At 43.5% G+C, this 26,598-nt stretch overlaps 1 protein-coding gene across 1 annotated transcript in view; it reads right to left on the bottom strand.

Annotated features, from left to right (window-relative positions):
• Positions 1 to 26,598, bottom strand: part of FBXL13 (F-box and leucine rich repeat protein 13) — a 396,865-nt gene that overhangs the window by 4,134 nt on the left and 366,133 nt on the right. The window contains exons 19-20 of the mRNA XM_073573638.1: positions 16,381 to 16,515; positions 1,631 to 1,794 (exon numbers count right to left, since the gene is read on the bottom strand). Coding sequence (XP_073429739.1) covers positions 1,631 to 1,794; positions 16,381 to 16,515 — 299 coding nt within the window. The remainder of the gene's footprint in view (positions 1 to 1,630; positions 1,795 to 16,380; positions 16,516 to 26,598) is intronic.

Raw genomic sequence — 26,598 nt, 5'->3', positions numbered from 1 at the left:
CCTGATGGTTCTCCTTCATTGGAGTCCAGCTGTGTTTAATTAAACTGATAGGACTTGATTTGTAAAGGCACACACCTGTCTGTATAAGACCTCACAGCTCACAGTGCATGTCTGATCAAATGAGAATCATGAGGTCAAAGGAACTGGCCAAGGAGGTCAGAGACAGAATTGTGGCAAGGCACACACCTGGCCAAAGTTACAAAAGAATTTCTGCAGTACTCAAGGTTCCCAAGAGCACAAAGGCCTCCATAATCCTTAAATGGAAGAAGTTTGGGACCCCCAGAAGTCGTCCTAGACCTGGTCGTCCAGCCAAACAGCAATTGTGGGAGAAGAGCCTTGGTGAGAGAGGCAAAGAAGAACCCCAAGATCACTGTGGCAGAGCTCCACAGATGCAGTAGGGAGGTGGGAGAAAGTTCCACAAAGTCAACTATCACTGCAGCCCTCCACCAGTCGGGCCTTTATGGCAGAGTGGCCCGACGGAAGCCTCTCCTCAGTGCCAGACATATGAAAACTCGCATAGTTTGCTAAAAAAAAAAAACACATGAAGGACTCCCAGACTATGAGAAATAAGATTCTCTGGTCTGATGAGACGAAGATAGAACTTTTTGGTGATAATTCTAAGCGGTATGTGTGGAGAAAACCAGCCACTGCTCATCACCTGACCAATACAATCCCAACAGTGAAACATGGTGGTGGCAGCATCATGCTATGGGGGTGTTTTTCAGCTGCAGGGACAGGACGACTGGTTGCAATTGCAGGAAACCTGAATGAGGCCAAATACAGAGGTATCCTGGATGAAAACCTCTTCAGAGCGCTCTGGACCTCAGACTTGCGAAGGTTCACCTTCCAACAAGACCATGACCCCAAGAACACAGCTAAAATTACAAAGGAGTGGTTTTGGAACAACTATGTGACCATTTTTGACTGGCCCAGCCAGAGTCCTGACCTAAGCCCAATTGAGCATCTCTGGAGAGACCTGAAAATGGCTGTCCACCAACGTTCACCATCCAGCCTGACGGAACTGGAGAGGATCTGCAAGGAAGAATGGCAGAGGATCCCCGAATCCAGGCGTGGAAAACTTGTTGCATCATTCCCAAGAAGATTCATGGCTGTACTAGCTCAAAAGGGTGCTTCTACTCAATACTGAGCAAAGGGTCTGAATACTTATGACCATGTGATATTACAGTTTTTCTTTTTTAATAAATTTGCAAAAAATTCTACATTTCTGGGTTGTTGTTTTTTTCATTCAAGATGGGGTGCAGAGTGTACATTAATGAGAAAAAAATGAACTTTTTTGAGTTTACCAAATGGCTGCAATGAAACAGAGTGAAAAATGTAAAGGGGTCTGTATACTTTCTGTACCCACTATATATGAGGGCATCTATTGGCAGGAAGAGTAACATCCACTAAGTAAGTGGCCTTTCTGAAGCCATGTATTTAGGTTTAGCCCATTTGTTTCCTACATGTTAGTCTGAGGCTTGGGTAACTGACAGATTTCCTTTAAAGATGATGTGTTATTTCACATTTATATTACATTTAAAATATTATAAAGAAATCATAATGACAGTACCAACACCAACTATTACATAAACCGCTTTGTATTAATGGACTCGGTGTTAGTGGGTCTTACTTGGTAATACTCTTGCAGTAGAGCATTCTTAAGTAACGGAGTTGTCTGCAGCACTTCTGTAAGTATTTTATTGCCTTGTCGCTGAGATGAATACACCCGGAGATGTCAATGATATGGAGGTAACGGCAGCCCCCCGAAAGATACTGGATGCTTATATCTGTAATCTAGGTAAGATACAATTAAGTACAATTAGCATTACCACATTATATTTAACATTTCCAGCTATTGATTTCCATATAGTTTATAGAGGTCCTTTCAACTGGATGTGAGTTATATTTGGAAAAACATGTTTGTCCCCATGAAAATAATTATATTAGTATAGGCAAAAAAGTGATTTGTTGCATGCAGTGTGGGAAAACTAGCCGATTCCCAGCAGCTCACTGTTTCAGAGCTGTGAGATCTTACAGCTCAGATAGCAAACAGCGCAGTATATAACATCTGCACACCAGCTATCAATTTATATTTTATTCTATACATTGATAATTGCATAATGCCACTGAGATCTCATGACTCTGACTACACATGCTGCCAGGGATAACAGGAAAGTCCTTTGGGTATGACCATTTTATTATCTAAAACTTTGGACTTAAAGGGGTATTTCCATCTCCAAGATCCTATCCCAATATGTAGTAAGTGTAATAATAGTATTAGCAAATACCTTCAATTAGAAACGTAGCATAGTTCTTCTGATTTGCTATGTCTCTCCTCATGTGTAGGCATTGAAGGACCTTAGGTATCCATGGTACCGACCACTAAGAACAAGATGTCACTATAGCAGTAATCGTAACCATGGATACCCAAGGTCCCACAATCCCTGCACATGAGGAAAGAGACATAGCGAATCAGAAAAACTATACTACATTTCTAATTGGAGATATTTGCTAATATTATTATTATTACACCTACTATTGGATAGGATCTTGGAAATGGGAACATACCCTTTAACTCCTGATATTGGTTGAGTTTTCCGCAAACAGTGCACATGATATTTAAACTATTTTGTTAACCATATTTTTGAAATTATATTTACATATACTTTTAGTTAATTGCAAAAAAAAGTGTAATTTATGATATCAAGGAATCACTGGACCACACAAATCAACACTCAAAACTATGTTAAAAATATTTATTAATTCAACGTATCAAAATATACAAATTCCCCAAAATTATTTTTTAATAGGGACCACACAGCCGGAAATTCTGATGGATATTACCAGATCATAGTTCAATTAAATTATTTATGCTACAGGTAACAAAACTACCTAACAAGGAATGTGTCAGTGAGCTATAAAGAGTGCATGTGCATAGAAGCCAATACGCAGGCCCATGGTGGCTTTTTCTCACCCCGCTCCCCTAGACTGACAGGCCTCTCATGTATGTGTAAGTGGGAAGTCCTGTCATTCAATGGGAGCAGGGCGGGGAGAAGCCGAAAGGAACCTGCCTTTTGGACTAATTGTAGTTGCATCGTACCCGGATGCCGTTTTTATGTATGTTTTCTCACAAATACCAGTGTTTCAGAGTGAAGTATACATGGCTGCAATAAATGAGCGTCTTCGATTCATGCTGCACCTCTAGGCCATGTTCACACATTCAGTACTTGGTCAGTATTTTACATCAGTATTTGTAATCCAAAATCAGGAGAGGAACAATCAGAGAAGTATAATAGAAACACGTCACCACTTCTTCCTTTGTAATTGCCGACCAATGTCATCCGAGATTTGCTTGATTGAACACAAGTGTAGAAACACAGAAGGCCATGATACCGCACATCGGCCACACATGCTGTTCACAGTAACACGGGCAACATGTGTTCTGGTGTTGTCATGTTGAAAAATGGCTTCTGGGACACTTTGGAGAAATGGCAGTACCACTAGTATTACGATTGATCCATTCTATACTACAAGTGAAATTGGACGTCACACACCAAGCCTATGGCATCAAACATTACGAACCAGATGTCTTGGTGTCCTATTGACCTTACGCCGCCTTTCTCAAAGGCCATCATGGTGTAGAGCAAAACTGCAATGGTGGCTGCAATGGATTCTATCCTGCTTTTGTTCTTGTCCCAATGATAGCCGATGATTGGTCTGGTCACCACTTGGGCAACAAAATGAAAAGACCTTTACAAGGGAAGGTCACGCTGGTCCTACTCCTGGAATTATGATGTGGGGTAACACGCTGTACAATAGCACACTTAACAGCTCAACGAGACATTAACTTGGCCATGCAATTTTTAAACACAATAATGCCAGACTAAACGTGGTTCGTGCTACTGTGAGCAGCCTGCATAGCTTAAATGTGATACCATGGTCTGCAGCATCTCGATAATTGTATCTAATCAAGCACGTGTGACGTCAATGGTCGGCAATTGCAAAAGGAGCTGTAGCAGATTGTGATGATTTGCATGCTCAAGTGCGTTCAGCTTGGCAGAATATGCTTCAGTCAACCATTAAAGGGAATCTTTCACCTCATTTTTGGCCTATGAGATGCGGGCACCGCCATCAGGGGCTTATCTACAGCATTCTGTAATGCTGTAGATAAGCCCCTGATGTAACCTGAAAGATAAGTAAAACGACTTAGATTAAACTCACCTGGGGGTCCGGTCCGATGGGTGTCGCGGTCCAATCCGGCGCCTCCCATCTTCTAGCGATGACGTCCTCCTTCTTACTTCTGCCACGGCTCCTGCGCAGGTGTACTTTATCTGCCATGTTGAGGGCAGAGTAAAGTACTGCAGTGCGCAGGCGCCGGGAAAGGTCACAGAGGTCCAGTGCCTGCGCGCTGCAGTACTTTACTCTGCCCTCAACAGGGCAGATAAATTATGCTTGCGCAGGAGCCGCAGCAGAAGTAAGGAGGACGTCATCGCTAGAAGTTGGGAGGCGCCGTACCGCGACACCCATCGGACCGGACCAGATCCCCAGGTGAGTATAATCTAACTCGTTTTTCTTCTCTTTCAGGTTACATCAGGGGCTTTTATCTACAGCATTACAGAATGCTGTAAATAAGCCCCTAATGGCGGTGGCCGCATCTCATAGGCCCAAAATGAGGTCACAGATTCCCTTTAATAATCTCATTAATAAAATGCCAAAGAGGTAAGTGCCTGTATTTCTGCATTTCCATTTCTGTATTTCCATTTTTTCATCAATTGCCTATCATTACCAAATCTATCCATCCCTCGATTTCCATAATTCCACAATTCTTACTTTAAGGTGTTGCAAATTGCATATTAAGGATTTGTATGTAAGGTTTGTATGAAATCTAAAACAAAAGTGCAGTATGCGTTCATACACTTGGGCTTATTAACACAGGGCGGACATATAGCTGCTGCAACTACACCGGGGCCCAGAGGTAGAACCTTGCAGGGCGGCTAATAATTAGGGCAATCTGGCCTGTTTCTCAGAGCCCAATGGTCAAGGGGGCCCATGGCCAGATTGCCCTCATCATGTGTGGCATGGCGGGCAGGGAGCGATCCTACAGCTCTGCTGCCTATGGTAGAAAATGGCAGCGGAGCTGCAGGATCCTGTCCTCCGCTTCCTGCCCAGCGATTTCTCAGTGATACAGGCGCACACACAGCTTAATGATGAGAGCATACAGCGCGTGCATATGTCATTTGGAAAGTTGGCGGCGAAGAAGAAAGAAGCGATGCTGTGGTGGAAAGGATGGAGAGGCGTGCGTTTTTTCCCAATACATTGGGGAGAGGACAGTGATGGGAGAGATAAGAGGAAAATGATTGGAGTGTGCAAAGGACAATGAGGGGGGTGGGGGAGAGGACAATGATGCGGTGGAGGAGAAGATATGGAGGGGGTGAGGGACTGGGATGGGAGTAAGCAGAACTTATGAACAGGGGGAGGAGGACGATACATATGTATGTAAAATGAATTGGGAGGTAGAGAACGGTGACAAGTCCCTGATAGTGTTATATTGTTATCAGGGGCTTAAAATTTATTGGATAGTGGGAGAGGAAGAGGTAAGGTGCATATGTTACTTTATAATGAATTGAAAAGTGGGAGAAGATGCTGTCAGGGAATTGTAATGAATTGGGAGGTGGCAGAAGATGCTCAGTACCTGATAATGTCTTCTCTCATCCCCAAATACATTAAGATGCCATCAAGGACTTATAATGGATGGGGACACAGGAGAGGGACTAAGGCTATCTGCACACGTTCATGATTTGCAGAAGAAAAAACTGCTGCATATCCTAGCAGGAAGAACGCTACATACGTTTCTTGCCACTTTTTTTTTTTTTTACATGCGTTTTTGTTGCATATTTTCCCCCACTCTAATTAGTAAGGGTGAAATATGCTGCAACAATTGACATTATTCAGATTTTATTCTGCTGCAAATAAAAAAATAAGAAACGTGCAAGAATCTCATTCACTTTGTTTGTACTGTAAAATGCTTATTTTCTACAACAAAAAGGCAGACGCCGAAAAGCGCGTCGGGGTCGGGCGCATCCTGGAGACCTGTTTGCACACTGGCACAAGGTATTGTTTGAGCACTTTATTTGGCACAGCCACTACATATTTTATTAAGAGCGGCATGGATTAATATACAGTGGGGAAAAAAAGTATTTAGTCAGTCAGCAATAGTGCAAGTTCCACCACTTAAAAAGATGAGAGGCGTCTGTAATTTGCATCATAGGTAGACCTCAACTATGGGAGACAAACTGAGAAAAAAAAATCCAGAAAATCACATTGTCTGTTTTTTTTTCATTTTATTTGCATATTATGGTGGAAAATAAGTATTTGGTCAGAAACAAAATTTCATCTCAATACTTTGTGATACATCCTTTGTTGGCAATGACAGAGGTCAAACGTTTTCTGTAAATCTTCACAAGGTTGCCACACACTGTTGTTGGTATGTTGGCCCATTCCTCCATGCAGATCTCCTCTAGAGCAGTGATGTTTTTGGCTTTTCGCTTGGCAACGGACTTTCAACTCCCTCCAAAGGTTTTCTATAGGGTTGAGATCTGGAGACTGGCTAGGCCACTCCAGGACCTTGAAATGCTTCTTACGAAGCCACTCCTTCGTTGCCCTGGCGGTGTGCTTTGGATCATTGTCATGTTGAAAGACCCAGCCACGTTTCATCTTCAATGCCCTTGCTGATGGAAGGAGGTTTGCACTCAAAATCTCACGATACATTCATTCTTTCATGTACCCGGATCAGTCATCCTGGCCCCTTTGCAGAGAAACAGCCCCAAAGCATGATGTTTCCACCACCATGCTTTACAGTAGGTATGGTGTTTGGTGGATGCAACTCAGTATTCTTTTTCCTCCAAACACGACAAGTTGTGTTTCTACCAAACAGTTCCAGTTTGGTTTCATCAGACCATAGGACATTCTCCCTAAACTCCTCTGGATCATCCAAATGCTCTCTAGCAAACTTCAGACGGGCCCGGACATGTACAGGCTTAAGCAGTGGGACACGTCTGGCACTGCAGGATCTGAGTCCATGGTGGCGTAGTGTGTTACTTATGGTAGGCCTTGTTACATTGGTCCCAGCTCTCTGCAGTTCATTCACTAGGTCCCCCCGCGTGGTTCTGGGATTTTTGCTCACCGTTCTTGTGATCATTCTGACCCCACGGGGTGGGATTTTGCGTGGAGCACCAGATCGAGGGAGATTATCAGTGGTCTTATATGTCTTCCATTTTCTAATTATTGCTCCCACAGTTGATTTCTTCACTCCAAGCTGGTTGGCTATTGCAGATTCAGTCTTCCCAGCCTGGTGCAGGGCTACAATTTTGTTTCTGGTGTCCTTTGACAGCTCTTTGGTCTTCACCATAGTGGAGTTTGGAGTCAGACTGTTTGAGGGTGTGCATAGGTGTCTTTTTATACTGATAACAAGTTTAAACAGGTGCCATTACTACAGGTAATGAGTGGAGGAAAGAGGAGACTCTTAAAGAAGAAGTTACAGGTCTGTGAGAGCCAGAAATCTTGATTGCTTGTTTCTGACCAAATACTTATTTTCCACCATAATATGCAAATAAAATGAAAAAAAAACAGACAATGTGATTTTCTGGATTTTTTTTTCTCAGTTTGTCTCCCATAGTTGAGGTCTACCTATGATGTAAATTACAGACGCCTCTCATCTTTTTAAGTGGTGGAACTTGCACTATTGCTGACTGACTAAATACTTTTTTTCCCCACTGTATAATCCTCTAGGAATATACTTTTCATTTGGAGCCGCACATATATAATATACTTTTTATATAAGATTAGTCAATATTGGACTTTTTAATATCTGCCATTGTGCATTTTTACTTGTCGGGACACTTGTCCATTTTTGTCCATATGATTATTCATAACTGCTATCCTATAAACCTTTTTTTTATTATATGGTTGTATGCCTAAGCCCATGATATTCATGTTGCACATTGCACTTTATATATGAATTGTCCTGCATCTACCTGAGCCTATCCATGAACTATTCAATTGCACTTTCTCATATTTATGGAATGATTTATTTATTCTTTTTGCATTTGTATAATACTTTATGAAGTTATATTATACTTGAGTGCATGCTATTTGTGCAAACTACCTCCTGTGTTGCCCCTTCTTTTGGTAACCCCCGCATTTATTGTTTGAAAATTCTTTTTCAATAAATTTCTAAAATCAATACTGGACGTTGTTTTCGTTTTTTCTCGTTGTGTTATGGTTTGATACCCGATTTTGTCCTTTTTTTTCATATTGTCCATTTGTGCTTCAATAAGGTTTTACAAGATTTCTTTCTTGAATATGCACCTGTTGACCTGAGAATTTTGTTGAATCTACAGTAATCATTGCATTATATATCTAACGAGAGGATGGTATGTAATGAAAATGAGGACGCTATATAAAAAAAACTGTAAGGGATGGTGCTGTATAAAACGAGAGGGCACCATGTAATAAGGAACAGTAATATTTATATATATATATATATATATATATATATATATATCAGTACAGACCATAAGTTTGGACACACCTCATTCAAAGAGTTTTCTTTATTTTCATGACTATGAAAATTGTAGAGTCACTCTGAAGGCATCAAAACTATGAATTAACACATGTGGAATTATATAATTAACATAAAAGTGTGAAACAACTGAAAATATGTCTTATATTCTAGGTTCTTCAAAGTAGCCACCTTTTGCTTTGATTACTGCTTTGCACACTCTTGGCATTCTCTTGATGAGCGTCAAGAGGTAGTCACCGGAAATCGTCTTACAACAGTCTTGAAGGAGTTCCCAGAGATGCTTAGCACTTGTTGGCCCTTTTGCCTTCACTCTGCGGTCCAGATCACCCCAAACCATCTCGATTGTTTTCAGGTCTGGTGATTGTGGAGGTCAGGTCATCTGGCGTAGCACCCCATCACTCTCCTTCTTGGTCAAATAGCCCTTACACAACATGGAGGTGTGTTTGGGGTCATTATCCTGTTGAAAAATAAATGATGGTCCAACTAAACGCAAATCGGATGGAATAGCATGCCGCTGCAAGATGCTGTGGTAGCCATGCTGATTCAGTATGCCTTAAATTTTGAATAAATCCCCAACAGTGTCACCAGCAAAGCACCCCTACACCACCTGTGAATTAACACATGAATTAGGGTGTGTCCAAACTTTTGGTCTGTACTGCATATATCTTATAGTCTCCGTTCTCCGTTATTATGTATAATTGTCTGTCTCTCTCTCTCTCTCTCTCTCTCTCTCTCTATATATATATATATATATATATATATATATATATATATACACTCACTGGCCACTTTATTAGGTACACCTGTCCAACTGTGTGTTAAGACTTAATTTCTAATCAGCCAATCACATGGCGGCAACTCAGTGCATTTAGGCATGTAGACATGGTCAAGACAATCTCCTGCAGTTCAAACCGAGCATCAGTATGGGGAAGAAAGGTGATTTGAGTGCCTTTGAACGTGGCATGATTGTTGGTGCCAGAAGGGCTGGTCTGAGAATTTCAGAAACTGCTGATCTACTGGGATTTTCACGCACAACCATCTCTAGGGTTTACAGAGAATGGTCCGAAAAAGAAAAAAAATCCAGTGAGCGGCAGTTCTGTGGCCGGAAATGCCATGTTGATGCCAGAGGTCAGAGGAGAATGGGCAGACTGGTTCGAGCTGATAGAAAGGCAACAGTGACTCAAATTGCCACCCGTTACAACCAAGGTAGGCAGAAGAGCATCTCTGAACGCACAGTGCGTCGAACTTTGAGGCAGATGGGCTACAGCAGCAGAAGACCACACTGGGTACCACTCCTCTCAGCTAAGAACAGGAAACTGAGGCTACAATTTGCACAAGCTCATCGAAATTGGACAGTAGAAGATTGGAAAAACGTTGCCTGGTCTGATGAGTCTCGATTTCTGCTGCGACATTCGGATGGTAGGGTCAGAATTTGGCGTAAACAACATGAAAGCATGGATCCATCCTGCCTTGTATCAACGGTTCAGGCTGGTGGTGGTGGTGTCATGGTGTGGGGAATTTTTTCTGGGCACTCTTTGGGCCCCTTGGTACCAATTGAGCATCGTTGCAACGCCACAGCCTACCTGAGTATTGTTGCTGACCATGTCCATCCCTTTATGACCACAATGTACCCAACATCTGATGGCTACTTTCAGCAGGATAATGCGCCATGTCATAAAGCTCGAATCATCTCAGATTGGTTTCTTGAACATGACAATGAGTTTACTGTACTCAAATGGCCTCCTCAGTCACCAGATCTCAATCCAATAGAGCATCTTTGGGATGTGGTGGAACGGGAGATTCGCATCAGGGATGTGCAGCCGACAAATCTGCGCCAACTGTGTGATGCCATCATGTCAATATGGTCCAAAATCTCTGAGGAATGCTTCCAGCACCTTGTTGAATCTCTGCCACGAAGAATTGAGGCAGTTCTGAAGGCAAAAGGGGGTCCAACCCCTTACTAGCATGGTGTACCTAATAAAGTGGCCAGTGAGTGTATATATATCAAGAAAAAAATATATATATAATATAATGTTCTAAAGATCTGTAGCTTTGTTGCCATGAAAAGAAGGGGATCCATACACATTTTTTGCACAGGGGCCCCAACCTGTCAGTTTCTCCCCCGTATCAACAAGGTGCTGGAATATATAGTGCGACAATGACAGACTTCTGTCATAAAAGAAGCCATGAAAAATGACATACAACTGGAGCTCAAAGAGGGTACTATAAGATTGTGCATTGTGAGGAGAAAATGAACAAAATATTTTATGCAGTTATCAGTAGAATTAAGGTACAATATTTTACATTTTCCTGGGACACGTATTGTCTTATTAACCTACAAATATATCCTCTCGGCTAAGTGGAGCATGCCCCTAATCCAAAACATATAACCAAAAAGTAAAATCTCAATTTGAAAAAGATCTGAAAAGGTACCATAAATAATATAGCAAGGAATGTATAAACCTTAAATAAATACATATAATCAGACACAAGGGGCAAACTAACAAAAATATATTTTTATTAAACATAGAAGATAACATATAATACTAGATGTGTATTTCCTGAAGGAAGTACAGATAGTGCTTTGAAATGGTGCCCGGGCCAATTTGGTGGGCGGGGCCACTCCGGGGCCAATTTGGTGGGCGGGGCCACTCGGGGGCCGATTTGGCGGGGGGCACTCGGGGGCCAATTTGGAGGGCGGGGCCACTCGGGGGGCCAATTTGGCGGGGGGGCACTCGGGGGGCCGATTTGGTGGGCGGTGCCACTCGGGGGGCCGATTTGGTGGGCGGGGCCACTCTGGGTCTGATTTGGTGAGCGGGGCCCCTCTGGGTCCGATTTGGAGGCCAGGGTCGATCAGCCTCCAATTTGGAGGCCGGGGTGGCTCAGCCTCCGATTTGGAGCCTGGGGTCACTCAGTTTTCGATTTGGCGCGCTGTCCCTTTAAGACTCATTTTGGTGCGCCGGCCCTTTAAGAATCACTTTGGCGCGTCGGCCGTTTTAGAGACAGGGTGGCTCACTGGGCTTCTAAATCCACTTTGGCGCACATTCTCTCTCAGGGGCATGCGTCATGTGATGAAGCTAGATTTGCATTTGTGCTGTGGGTTTCGCTTTAAGAGCTGATATTATGTGGCAGAAGCTCTGTCCTGGGGGCGTCATGTGAAGTTTGTAGGCATTTGCATAGTAACTGGTTGTGCCTGCGCATATCAATGAGCTTAACTGCCATTTGAATTGCCTCAGGGCACGTTTTAAATTTCCCATTGAAAAGCATTGAGACAGTGCATTCCAATGACGGGAAAATGTTTTTTCAAACGCAAATTGCGCAAAAACTACAAATCCGATCGACATGAAAAATGCATAGCACACCTCTCGTGGACGTTGGCACCTCAACGGAGTCTGTGCGTGTAGCGGTTCGGGCCACATTAATTGCGGAAATCAACTTAATAATAATAATAAGAAGAAAAAGAATAAGTTAGCAGCGTTCGGATTACAAGATAGTGGTTTTTTCAAACCACTATAATAATAAAAAAGATAAAGTTGGGAGAATGGAGAGAAGCAGCTAAAAAATAGATGTGGGAACAGCTGGAAACAGTATACCAAGGTCAAGGGAAAGACAACAATATCCCTCTGATCCTGTGCTCACCAGCAAATACGATACTAAAAGCATATCTGTCAGAGTTAAATATATGACAACTAGATTATGGCCCGATGCTATCGCATCGGGAGGATGCGATAGCATCACACCTCTTGCCATGTTAACCCTCAACACACACACTCCTCAACACACACTCCTCTCACCTTTCACCATCTCCACTCACTCTTTCACTCCACATACGACCCCTTCTCTCACTCCGTCTCTCATACTCACGCCGTCATCGCCGCTGCTCCACGATCCCCGACATCATCTTCCGCCGGCGCCATCCTGGATCCAGACGTTGTCCACGCCGGCGACATGTTCTTGCGGTGACGCCATCTTGAGTATCGTGAAATCCCGCGACAGTCAAGATAGCGTCGCCGGAAGAACATGTCGCCGGCGTGGACGACGTCGGGATCCAAAATGGCGTTGGCGAAATCTCGCGAGTTTTCGCCGACGCCATTTTGGATCCCGACGTCGTCCTCGCCGGCGACATGTTCTTGCGGCGATGCCATCTTGACTATCGCGGGATTTCGCCGATCCAAAATGGCGTCGCCGCAAGAACATGTCGCCGGCGTGGACGACATCGGGATCCAAAATGGCGTCGGCGTAATCTCGCGAGATTTCGCCGACACAATCTTTTTGGATCCCGAGTCGTCCACGCCAGCGACATGTTCTTGCGGCGACGCCATCTTGAATCTCGTGGGATTTCACGAAATCCAAGATGGCGTCGCCGCAAGAACATGTCGGCGGCCTGGAGAACGTCTGGATCCAGGATCGCGGCGGCGGAGGAAGATGTCGGGGCAGCGACGATGACGGTGTGAGTATGAGAAACGGAGTGAGAGAAAGGAACGTATGTGGAGTGAAAGAGTGAGTGGACGTGAGTGGAGGTGAAAGGTGAGAGGAGTGTGTGTTGAGGCGGTGTGTGTTGAGAGTTAACATGTGAGTGTGTGTGGTGACGTCACCGGTTACAACTGGACGGAAGTTGTTACAACCGGAAGCTGCTTAGGGCATTTATTATTATAGATGATGAGGAAGAAGCCGTCTGTTGTTGGCGGTGATGGCGTGTAGAGGCTTCTTCAGCCAATGTAATAGATTTAGAGTTAGGGGATTCGTGTGTGAGACGACGGCGTTTATAAGCCTTAATCTTGTCAAGTCGATGCTGTTTTTCCTCAGGAGTCTCATTAGCACGGCGTTGTTTTTGTCGTAGTGCTAAAGCTGCTTTCCTTTCACTGGCATTGGCATACTGTGCATCGGTATTGAATGGTGGTATTGATAGGGCAGAAACAGATTGCTGATTAGTTATGTCAGTGAACGGCATATGGGATGAAGTGTAGCAGTAAATTGTTCCACATGCTGATGTGGAAGCATCCTGTTGTGAGTCTAATAATAATGATGAGGAAGAGGCCGTCTGTTGTCGGCGGTGACGGCGTGCAGAGGCTTCTTCAGCCAATCTTATGGATTTAGAGTTAGGGGATTCGTGTGTGAGGCGACGGCGTTTATAAGCCTTAATCTTGTCAAGGCGATGGTGTTTTTCCTCAGGAGTCTCATTAGCACGGCGTTGTTTTTGTCGTAGTGCTAAAGCTGCTTTCCTTTCACTGGCATTGGCATACTTTTTGTTATGACTCATGTTGGCACAGGTAAAGGAGTCTATTTGGCAGTTATCTGGCAGTGAAGAAGGCGTCCTGGAGTATTGTAGAGTAAACAGATACTAATTGACCCTGTAATTGCCCAGCAGTAGTTATGAAGTGGTAGTGGCAAATTGGCCCTGTAGTTAGACACCAGCAGAGGAGCAATGCAGCAGTAGTTATGGCGGTAGAGGCAAATTGATCCTGTAATTAGACACCGGCAGAGGAGCAAGGCAGCAGTAGTTATGGCGGTAGAGGCAAATTGATCCTGTAATTAGACACCAGCAGAGGAGCAAGGCAGCAGTAGTTATGGCGGTATTGGCAAATTGGCCCTGTAATTAGACACCAGCAGAGGAGCAATGCAGCAGTAGTTATGGCGGTAGAGGCAAATTGATCCTGTAATTAGACACCGGCAGAGGAGCAAGGCAGCAGTAGTTATGGCGGTAGAGGCAAATTAGCCCTGTAATTAGACACCGGCAGAGGAGCAAGGCAGCAGTAGTTATGGCGGTATAGGCAAATTGGCCCTGTAATTAGACACCGGCAGAGGAGCAATGCAGCAGTAGTTATGGCGGTAGAGGCAAATTAGCCCTGTAATTAGACACCGGCAGAGGAGCAAGGCAGCAGTAGTTATGGCGGTAGAGGCAAATTAGCCCTGTAATTAGACACCGGCAGAGGAGCAAGGCAGCAGTAGTTATGGCGGTAGAGGCAAATTAGCCCTGTAATTAGACACCGGCAGAGGAGCAAGGCAGCAGTAGTTATGGCGGTAGAGGCAAATTAGCCCTGTAATTAGACACCGGCAGAGGAGCAAGGCAGCAGTAGTTATGGCAGTAGAGGCAAATTAGCCCTGTAATTAGACACCGGCAGAGGAGCAAGGCAGCAGTAGTTATGGCGGTAGAGGCAAATTAGCCCTGTAATTAGACACCGGCAGAGTAGCAAGGTAGCAGTAGTTATGGCGGTAGAGGCAAATTAGCCCTGTAATTAGACACCGGCAGAGTAGCAAGGTAGCAGTATTTATGGCAGTATAGGCAAATTGGCCCTGTAATTAGACACCGGCAGTAAACAGGCATAGGACCAAGGCAGCAGTAGTTATGGTGGTACAGGCAATGCCAAGCGTCCGCACAGCAAGTCGGCGTGAGGTAAATGACGTAATTTCACAAATGCAAGATGGTGTCGGTGAAATCTCGCGAGATTTCGCCGACGTCGTTAAGGCTGTGTGCACACGCTGCGGATTAGGTGCGGATTCATCCGCGCGGATTTTGTAAAATCCGCAGGTGAAACCGCAGGTCAAAAGACCTGCGGTTTTACCTGCGGATTGCTCTGCGGTTTTTCCCTGCGGTTTTTCATCTCCTCAATAGAGGAGATGGCAAACCGCAGGAGAATCCGCAGAAAGAATTGACATGTCAATTCTTTCTGCGGATTGAAAACCGCAGATAATCCGCGCGGAAAACTCCGCACCGTCTGCACTGCGGTTTTTGATTCCCATAGGGAATCATGGTACTGTACACCGCAGCAAAAACTGCTGCGGGTCCGCAGCGGCCAAAACCGCTGCGGAACCGCAGCAAAATCCGCAGCGTGTGCACACAGCCTCACACCTCTTGCCATGTTAACCCTCAACACACCACACCGCCTCAACACACACTCCTCTCACCTTTCACCTCCACTCATGTCCACTCACTCTTTCACTCCACATACGTTCCTTTCTCTCACTCCGTTTCTCATACTCACACCATCATCGTCGCTGCCCCGACATCTTCCTCCGCCGCCGCGATCCAGGATCCAGACGTTCTCCAGGTCGCCGACATGTTCTTGCAGGACGCCATCTTGGATTTCGTGAAGTCCCGCGATATTCAAGATGGCGTCGCCGCAACAACATGTCGCTGGCATGGGCGACATCGGGATCCAAAATGGCGTCGGCGTAATCTCGCGAGATTTCGCCGACGCCATCTTTTTGGATCCCGATGTCGGCGGCCTGGAGAACGTCTGGATCCTGGATCGCGGCGGCGGAGGAAGATGTCGGGGCAGCGACGATGACGGTGTGAGTATGAGAAACGGAGTGAGAGAAAGGAACGTATGTGGAGTGAAAGAGTGAGTGGACATGAGTGGAGGTGAAAGGTGAGAGAAGTGTGTGTTGAGGCGGTGTGGTGTGTTGAGGGTTAACGTGTGTGTGTGGTGACGTCACCGGTTACAACTGGACGGAAGTTGTTACAACCGGAAGCTGGTTATGGCATTTATTATTATAGATAGTGATAGTATATGCTGACCTGAGATCATAGACCATACAAATCCCAGAGCAGTATGCTAGATTGATAGTGAAAAAAGCCCACACAGAGGATTCAGTGTAGTACAACAAAAGGGGAAAAGGTGTTGACATTAATGGTTTTCCTTTTTGGTTATACGTATAGTCTTATTTCCTGAAATAAACAATAGATGCAAAATTGATTCAAAAGAAATACAACTTTAGACATTTTAACCCTGATGTTTAAGAACTAAATTAGATTTCTATGCATGTCTCCCTTTTCATGTTATACTCCTATAGCTTACCTTTGGACATCCGGCAATATTGATGGATGTGAGCATCTTACAGCAAAATGCAATCGTTTTTACCGTGTTGTTTGTTACTTGCAAACAATGAGAAATATCCAGCACTTCAAGATCTTTTGATTGATGGCAGAATTTCTATAAAATAAAACAGTCAAAATTAAGGGCTGATTCACACTTCTATGTTTCATGTACACTACTGTTCAAAAGTTTAGGGTCACTTAGAAATTTCCTTATTTTTGAAAGAAAAGCACAGTTTTTTTTCCAGTGAAGCTAACATTAAATGATTCAGAAATACACTTTATACATTGTTAATGTGGTAAATGACTATTCTAGCTGCAAATGTCTGGTTTGTAATGCAAGATCTTCATAGGTGCATAGAGGCCCTTTTCCAACAACCATCACTCGTGTTCTTATGGTACTTTGTGTTTGCTAACTATGTAAGAAGGCTACTGGATGGTTAGAATACCCTTGAAAACCCTTGGGCAAGTATGTTAGCACAGCTAAAAACAGTTTGGCTGATTAGAGAAGCTATAAACCTGACCTTCCTTTGAGCTAGTTGAGAATCTGGAGCATTACATTTGTTGGTTCCATTAAACTCATAATTGCCAGAAAAAAAAGAACTTTCATGTGAAACTTGACAGTCTAATCTTGTTCTTAGAAATGAAGGCTATTCCATGCGAGAAATTGCCTAGAAACTGAAGATTTCCTACAATGGTGTGTACTACTCCCTTCAGAGGAGAGCACAAACAGGCTCTAACCAGAGTACTTTAGAAAGAGAAGTAGGAGGCCCCGCTGCACAATTGAGCAACAAGACAAGTACATTAGAGTCTGTAGTTTGAGAAATCGACGCCTCACAGGTCCTCAACTGGCAGCTTCATTAACTAGTACATGCAAAACGCCAGTGTCAACGTCTACAGTGAAGAGGTGACTCCGGGATGCTGGCCTTCAGGGCAGAGTGGCAAAGAAAAAGCCATATCTGAGACTGGCTAATAAAAGGAAAAGATTAATATGGGCAAAAGAACACAGACATTGGACAGAGGAAGATTGGCAAAAAAGTGTTATGGACACAGACGAATCCAAGTTTGAGGTGTTTGGATCACACAGAAGAACATTTGTGAGACACAGAACAACTGAAAAGATGCCGGAAGAGTGCCTGACGCCATCTGTCAAGCATGGTGGAGGAAATGTGATGGTCTGGGGTTGCTTTCGTGCTGGTAAATTGGGAGATTTGTAAAAGGTAAAAGGGATTTTGAATAAGGAAGGCTATCACTCCATTTTGCAACGCCATGCCATACCCTGTGGACAGTGCTTGATTGGAGCCAATTTCATCCTACAACAGGACAATGACCCAAAGGACACCTCCAAATTATGCAAGAACTATTTAGGGAAGAAGCAGGCAGCTGGTCTTCGATCTGTAATGGAGTGGCCAGCGCAGTCACCAGATCTCAACCCCATTGAGCTGTTGTGGGAGCGGCTTGACCGTATGGTACGCAAAAAGTGCCCATCAAGCCAAACCAACTTGTGGGAGGTGCTTCTGGAAGCATGGGGTGAAATTTCTCCAGATTACCTCAGCAAATTAACTGCTAGAATGCCAAACGTCTGCAATGCTGTAATTGCTGCAAAGGGAGCATTTTTTGACGAAAGCAAGTTTGAAGGAGAAAATTATTATTTCAAATAAAAATCTTTTTTTCGAACCTTGTCAATGTCTGGTCTAGATTTTAAATTTATTTGGCAACTCATTTGATAAACATACGAGTTTTCATGGAAAACACAAAATTGTCTGGGTGACCACAAACTTTTGAATGGTAGTGTATGTGTGCTATCTGTTTTTTAACCCCTTCCTGACATGAGACGTACTATCCCGTCCATGGGACCCGGGCCCCTATGCCCATGGACGGGATAGTACGTCTAGCGCGATCAGCGGCGCCCACGTGGTGAGCGCCGCTGATCGCGGCCGGGTGTCAGCTGATTATCACAGCTGACACCCGGCACAATGTGTCAGGGGCGGTCACGGACCGCCCCCGACACGTTAACCCCTTGCACACCGCGATCAAACATGATCGCGGTGTACCGGGGGTTAAAGGGAAGCATCGGCAGGGAGGGGGCTCCCTCCGTGCTTCCCTGAGCCCCCCACGGCAGCGCAATGTGCAGCGCTGCTGCGGGGGACTCCTTTCCTCCAGGCCCCCGGATCCAAGATGGCGACGGGGGCCTTCGGGGGCCTGAGGAAGCTGCCTTCCTCAGTGCCTGCAAAGCGCAGGCATGAGGAAGCCTTCTGCAGTGCCTGTGTCAGATCGCTGATCTGTCACAGTGATCTGTGATGTGACAGATCAGCGATCTGTCACAGGACAGTGATGTCCCACCTGGGACTATTTAATAAAGTAAAAAAAATAAAAAAAAAGTGTTAAAATAATTAAAAAAAAATCGCCAAATAAATTAGAAAAAAAAAAAAAATATTCCCCCAATAAATCCATTTTTTGGAAATAATAAAAAAACCAAAACAATAAAAGTACACATATTAGGTATCGCCGCGTCCGTAATGACCCGCCCTATAAAACTGTCCCATTAGTTAACCCCTTTAGCGAACCCCTTAAAAAATAAAAATAAAAAACGAAGCAAAAAATAATGATTTATTATCATACCGCCAAACAAAAAGTGTAATAACGCGCGATCAAAAAGACGCATATAAATATCCATGGTACCGCTGAAAACGTCATCTTGTCCCGCAAAAAACGAGCCGCCATACAGCATCATCAGCGAAAAAATAAAAAAGTTATAGCTCACAGAATAAAGCGATGCAAAAATAATTATTTTTTTTATATAAAATAGTTTTCATTGCATAAAACCGACAAAAAACATAAAAAAATGACAAATGAGGTATCGCTGTAACCGTACTGACCCGAAGAATAAAACCGCTTTATCAATTTTACCGCACGCGGAACGGTGTAAACGCACCCCCCCAAAAGAAATTCATGAAACGCTGGTTTTTGTTCATTCTGTGTCCCAAAAATAGGAATAAAAAGCGATCAAAAAATGTCACGTGCCCGAAAATGGTACCAATAAAAACGTCAAGTCGTCCCGCAAAAAATAAGACCTCACATGACTCGGTGGGTCAAAATACGGAAAAATTATAGCTCTCAATATGAGGTGATGCAAAAACTATTTTTACAATAAAAAGCGTCTTTTAGCGTGCGACAGCTGCCAAATATAAAAACCGCCATAAATAGTAAATCAAACCCCCCGTCATGACCCCCTTAGTTAGGGAAAAATAATAAAATTTAAAAAAAAAGTATTTATCTCCATTTTCCCGTTAGGGCTAGGGCTAGGGTTAGGGTTAGGGCTAGGGTTAGGGCTCAGATTAGGGTTAGGGGTGTGTTGGGGTTAGGGTTGGAGTTATAATTGGGGGGTTTCCACTGTTTGGGCACATCAGGGGCTCTCCAAATGCAACATGGCGTCTGATCTCAATTCCAGCCAATTCTGCGTTGAAAAAGTCAAATGTTGCTCCTTCCCTTCCAAGCTCTGCCATGCGCCCAAACAGTGTTTTACCCCACATGTAGGGTATCAACCTACTCAGGACAAATTGCAAAACAATTTTTGGGGTCCAATTTCTCCTGTTACCCTTAGGAAAATAAAAAATTGGGGGCAAAAATATCATTTTTGTGGAAAAAAATGATTTTTTTATTTTCACGTCCGAGTGTTATAAACTTCTTTGAAGCACTTGGGGGTTCAAAGTGCTCACCACACATCTAGATAAGTTCCGTGGGGGGGTCTAGTGTCCAAAATGGGGTCACTTGTGGGGAGTTTCAATAGTTTAGGTACATCAGGGGCTCTCCAAACGCACATGACACCCGCAGACCATTCCATCAAAGTCTGCATTCCAAAACGTCACTGCTTCCCTTCCGAGCCCCGACGTGTGTCCATACAGTAGTTTTCTCCCACATATGGGGTGTCAGCGTACTCAGGCCAAATTGGACAACAACTTTTGGGGGTCCAATTTCTCCTGTTACCCTTGGGAAAATGAAAAAATTGGGGACTAATTGATCATGTTTCTGGAAAAAATACGATTTTTTTATTTTCATGCCCTGGCATTATAAACTTCTGTGAAGCTCTTGGGGGTTCAAAGTGCTCACCTCACATCTAGATAAGTTCCTTAGTGGGTCTAGTTTTCAAAATGGGGTCATTTGTGGGGGGTTTCCACTGTTTAGGTACATTAGGGGCTCTCCAAAGGCAACATGACACCCGCAGACCATTCCATCAAAGACTGCATTCCAAAACGTCACTACTTCCCTTCCGAGCCCCGACGTGTGCCCATACAGTAGTTTTCTCCCACATATGGGGTATCAGCATACTCAGGACAAATTGGACAACAACTTTTGGGGTCCAATTTCTCCTGGTACCCTTGGGAAAATAAAAAAATGGTGACTAAAAGATCATGTTTGTGGAAAAAATACGAATTTTTTATTTTCACGCCCGGGCGTTATAAACTTCTGTGAAGCACTGGGGGGTTCAAAGTGCTCACCACACATCTAGATAAGTTCCGTAGGGGGTCTAGTTTCCAAAATGGTGTCATTTGTGGGGGGTTTCCACTGTTTTGGTACATCAGGGGTTTTCCAAACGCGACATGGTGTCCGATCTCAATTCCAGCCAAAAACGTCAAATGGCGCTGCTTCCCTTCCGAGCTCTGCCATGCGCCCAAATAGTGGTTTACCCCCACATGTGGGGTATCAGCGTACTCAGGACAAATTGCACAATAACTTTTAGGGTCCTGTTACCCTTGGGAAAATAAAAATTGGGGTGAAAAGATCATTTTTGTGGAAAAAATATGATTTTTTAATTGTACCGCTGTACGTTATAAACTTCTGTAAAGCCCTTGTGGGTTCAAAGTTCTCACCACATATCTAGATAAGTTCCTTGGGGGGTCTAGTTTCCAAAATGGGGTCACTTGTAGGGGGTTTCCACTGTTTAGGTACATCAGGGACTCTCCAAACGTGACATGGCGTCCAATCTGAATTCCAGCCAATTTTGCATTGAAAAAGTCAAACGGCGCTCCTTCCATTCTGAGCTCTGCCATGCACCGAAACAGTGGTTCCCCCCCACATATCAGGTATCTGCGTACTCAGGACAAATTGCACAATAACTTTTGCAGTCCAATTTCTCCTGTTACCCTTGGTAAAATAAAAAAAATTGAACCTGAAGTATTTTTTTTATGAAAAAAAGTTAGATGTTCATTTTTTTTTAAATATTCAAAAAAATTCCTGTGACGCACCTAAAGGGTTAATAAACTTCTTGAATGTGGTTTTGAGCACTTTAAGGGGTGCAGTTTTTAGAATGGTGTCATTTTTGGGTATTTTCTATCATATAGACCCCTCAAAGTGGCTTCAAATGTGATGTGGTCCTAAAAATAAAATGGTGTTGTAAAAATCAGAAATCGCTGGTCAACTTTTAACCCTTATAACTTCCTAACAAAAAAAAATTTTGGTTCCAAAATTGTGCTGATGTAAAGTAAACATGTGGGAAATGTTAGTTATCAAGTTTTTTGTGTGCCGTATCTCTGTGATTTAAGTGCATAAAAATTCAAAGTTGGAAAATTGCAAAATTTTCAAAATTTTTGCCAAATTTCCGTTTTTCTCACAAATAAACGCAAGTTATTTGAATGAAATTTTACCACTAACATGAAGTACAATATGTCACGAGAAAACAATGTCAGAATCACCGGGATCCATGGAAGCGTTCCAGAGTTATGACCTCATAAAGGTACAGTGGTCAGAATTGTAAAAATTGGCCCGGTCATATACGTGCAAACCACCCTTGGGGGTGAAGGGGTTAAAGGAACTTTTGTCCAATTTGCAGACCAAACTTACATGACAACGAATGGATCCATGATGTGAATGGACAGCACACAGACATGTTTGTTAAATGATTACCGTAAATGGTCATGGTACGTTGACTATTGTTTTTTTTTTTCTTTATAATGGACTAGCTGAAGAGCCCGGCGCTGCCTGGGCATAAAAACTAACTACGGTTAGTTATAACAAATTGTAATGAATATATATATATATATATATATATATATATATATATATATATATAGCTGAGTGTATAGCTCCGCCCACTCTGCATAGCCATATTCACTATAATATCCCACACAATCCAGTCAGCCAGAGCTACCAGACTACTAACCCTAATATCCCACATCATCCTGTCAGAACCACCAGACTACTACCCCTAATATCCCACATCATCCCGTCAGCCAGAGCCACCGGACTACTACCCATAATATCCCATATCATCCCCTCAGCCTGGGGTCAGAATCAGAACGCTGAGTGGAACGGTCCTAACTTCCATACCAGGGATCCCTTTAAAAGAGGCCTGGCATCGGAACCAGAGCGCTGAGTGGATTTGCCCTGACTTCCATACCAATGACCCCTTTAATAGAAGCCTGGGGTGAGTATCAGAGCGCTGAGAGATTTACCCTAACTTCCATACCGGAGATCCCTTTAAGAGAAGCCTGGGGTCAGTACCAAAGAGCAGAGTAGATTTGCCCTCACTTCCATACCAGAGATCCCTTTAAGAGGGACCTGGGGACAGAACCAGAGCGCTGAGTGGAATTACCCTAACTTCCATACCAATGATCCCTTTAAGAGGCCCTGGGGTCAGAACCACAGCGCTGAGTGGAACGGTCCTAACTTCCATACCAGAGATCCCTTTAAGAGAGGCCTGGGGTCAAAACCAAAGCGCTGGATGGATTTGCCTTGACTTTCATACCAATGATCCCTTTAATAGAGGCCTGGGGTCAGTACCAGAGCATTTGAAGGCAATTGCCCTGACTTCCATACTGGGGATCCCTTTAAAGGGAATCTGGCACCCTTTTTTTTTGTCTTGCAGCTGCTGGCATAGACATCGGGGGCTTATCTATAGCATTCTATAATGCTGTAGATAAGCCTCCGATGTAACCCGAAAGATAAGATAAACACGTTATATTATACTCACCGGGGTGGGCGTTGCGGTCCGGTCCGACGCCTCCTTTCTTCATGCGATGACGTCATCTTCTCCTGGCCTGTAATGGCTGCAGCGCAAGCGCATTGCTCTGCCCCTTTCAGGTTACATCGGAGGCTTATCTATAGCATTACAGAATGCTGTAGATAAGCCCCCGATGTCTATACCGGCAGCTGCAAGACAAAAAAAAGGGTGACAGATTCCCTTTAAGAGAGCCTGGGGTCAGAACCAGAACGCTGAGTGGAATTGCCCTAACTTCCATACCGAGGATCACTTTAAGAGAGGCCTGGCATCAGAACCAAAGCGCTCGATGGATTTGCCCTGACTTCCATACCAATGAACCATTTAAGAGAGGCCTGGGGTCAGTACCAGAGTGCTTAGTGGAATTGCCCTAACTTCCATACCAGTGATCCCTTTAAGAGACCCTGGGGTCAGAAACACAGCGCTGAGTGGAACGGTCCTAACTTCCATACCGGGGATCCCTTTAAGAAGATGTGCCTATGGGATGGAGGATGTGTGCTGGGTATATGGAAACGGGAGGGGGTGATTCATTGCTGTCATGTGCTTTCTGCTCCTTTCTGGGGGGCAGACAATGGCTGGGAGCTTATGTTCCCGGGGATGCTAGATTTCTCCCACCTGGTCAGTGTTTGCTGAGGTGTCGTGGAGTGAGAAAACTGTTGCTCATAGCAACCAAACCAGCTCAGCTTCTTTTAAACCGCTCTGATGAAATGAAAGATGCTTAGTGATTGGTTGCAAGGAAAACTGTTGCTCATAGCAACCAATCACAGCTCAGCTTCTTTTAAACAGCTCTGGTGAAATGAAAGATGCTTCGTGATTGGTTGGTGACACACACACACACACACACACACACACACACACACACATTCAATCTTATATAAATAGATTAGAACACCTATGTAATATGTTATAGTCTATGCATAGAAAATGAAGGACCCAAGATTGCCATTCTTAAATTGTCAGACAAACTGCAAAATCCAATTGACTAACACAGAAAGTCACCACCCTTCGCTTAGGCTGTGGAGACTGTTGATTGTGGCATCCGATGAGTTAAACAGCCCATAGTGACAATTACAATGACCCCTCGGAAGGTAATTTGGCAGGCATGACTGTTACTGCACATTCAATTCCCTCGCAACAATAAAAGATTTTGAAGAGGTCTAAGAGGTCTTTTATATGTAAAACATCCTATGGTTTAAGTGGGTTGTCCAGTTAAAACAAAGCTGATTGGTGGGTGTCTCACTCGTGGGACCTGCATCAATCGGCAGATTGGGAAATTTTTATTACCAAAGGGGAACTTTTATTCCTGTTACAAAGTAGCACTGTAGGTTGGACACCAGACCATCACTCTATTCATTTTTGTAAGGCTGTCCCATGGGAAATGAATAGAGCAAAAGTCAAGCATGTGCACTGCCACTCTATTTTAATGGGGATAAAATTTCACGGTTCTGCTGACTGGTGCTGCAGGTCCCAGCTATTGGATACCCAACAATCAACAAGTCATATACCGTGGAGACACTTTCTCATAGAAGCTCCTAATCAAAAGGGTTATTGTCTTGAATGAATAATCTATAGAACTTTCATTATTTATTAAACACTGCCTATTAGGCCGAATTAATCTTCAGATCTTTCCATCAGGTGTGAAGTCTTAGGAGTGGTGTTTCCTCCCTATCAGATTGTGTTGCTGTGTAATTCTCTAATGGGTGCTGCACCCTTTTGTAATCCCTCTTTCTGGCTAGTAGTTGGTTTTCTGTCTCCTTTTTTTTCCTTTCACATGATGTGAAGAGTAAAGGTGAGCGAGTATATAAATATTGACGATGATAATTTGTACAGCTTCTACTTGACTACTCAAGAAACCACTGAAGGAGGAAGTGGGATGTGTCTTTTTATTTTGTTCTAGGCTTCCTGTCCACTGATACGGTGGAGCCCTCTCTCACGGGTGTTATCATGGCTTTCTGGAAAATCAAATCACAGGTAATAATAATTTTCACTGAACAACCCCCTTAAGTTTAAGTAGAGGGAGACGAGTCATAAACACAAGAGTTATGTATGGACCTGTACAGAAGATATACATATGGCCTCTATTGTCTCCAATCCCATAAGTGTTGACAGTCATTAATAAGGCTTGATACTATTCTGCTTTACTTGAAACCTTAGAAAACTACCAAGCATAGTGAGAAAGAAGTTACAAGACTGAAATGTGACTAAACCTTGTCTATACAGCTGCATCAGTATTTTTCTGGCACAAAAAACATTAACATCTTGTAAATGTTAAAATGTTTCCTACATCTTGCTAGTAAGATCAGAACAGAAAAAGCAGCTGTCCTATTGATTTAACTGATATTCTCACAGCTGCAATTCATGCTAATTCTTCGACTTAACAAATGGGGTTACGGTATATTCTAGACAAAGCTACTGACACCAGCTAGCATTGCTAATGTATTTCTGCTGTATAAGATGTACAGATTTATATATGTGATTGCCAATATTTTCCTCTGCAGAACAGAAGTTATTCAGAACTAATGAGACAGAAAGTAAGGTCAAATGAAGAAACTCTGAGCAGCCCAAGAATCTGATATCTACAAGACAACACCCTCAATCAGCATTTTGCAAGAATTTTGTGGGAAGGACTACATACATTTGGTAAAACTTTAGTGAATAGCATTAACTCAATGGGCAAATGTACTAATCTTGTCTTACATGTAAGTAGTGTAAAATTAATCTACACCGTATAGGGTCTAAGGGACAAGTCTCTCCTTGAGGAGAACTCCCGGCACTCAAATATGTCAATGATTTTAATTCTTCTATTTAGAATTGAACTTGGTTCAGCTCCTCTGCTGTTGAAAGTTCTGGAGGAGTTGAAACGTGTTCAGGTTCTGAATAAAGAGTCAAGATCTTTGATATATGTGAGTGTCAGAAGTTCTTTGTTCTTATGCTATTCATTTCCATGTGCACCTTGATCCATAATGGAGTGCTGGTCACCATTTGGTGTTCTCCTTGTGGAGAGTGACATGCAATGTAAGGAGACTTGTAGGCCATGTAATTCTTCTCTGGGAAATTAAATATGCAAATTCCCTTTTCAGAGGGAATGAGAACTTGAACTCCAGTGCCATGTTTTGTAAGTAGCAATCCTCAATATGGACCTAAGGATTGCTATTTCCAATAGGTAGCACAAGAGTTCAAGTTCTCTTCTCTAGAGAGGCAATT

The sequence above is a fragment of the Dendrobates tinctorius genome, unplaced genomic scaffold (assembly GCF_039654945.1).
Source record: "Dendrobates tinctorius isolate UK_male_01 unplaced genomic scaffold, ASM3965494v1 ptg000035l, whole genome shotgun sequence".
Classification (NCBI taxonomy): Eukaryota; Metazoa; Chordata; class Amphibia; order Anura; family Dendrobatidae; genus Dendrobates; species Dendrobates tinctorius.
This window is presented reverse-complemented; position numbering and strand designations above follow the sequence as displayed.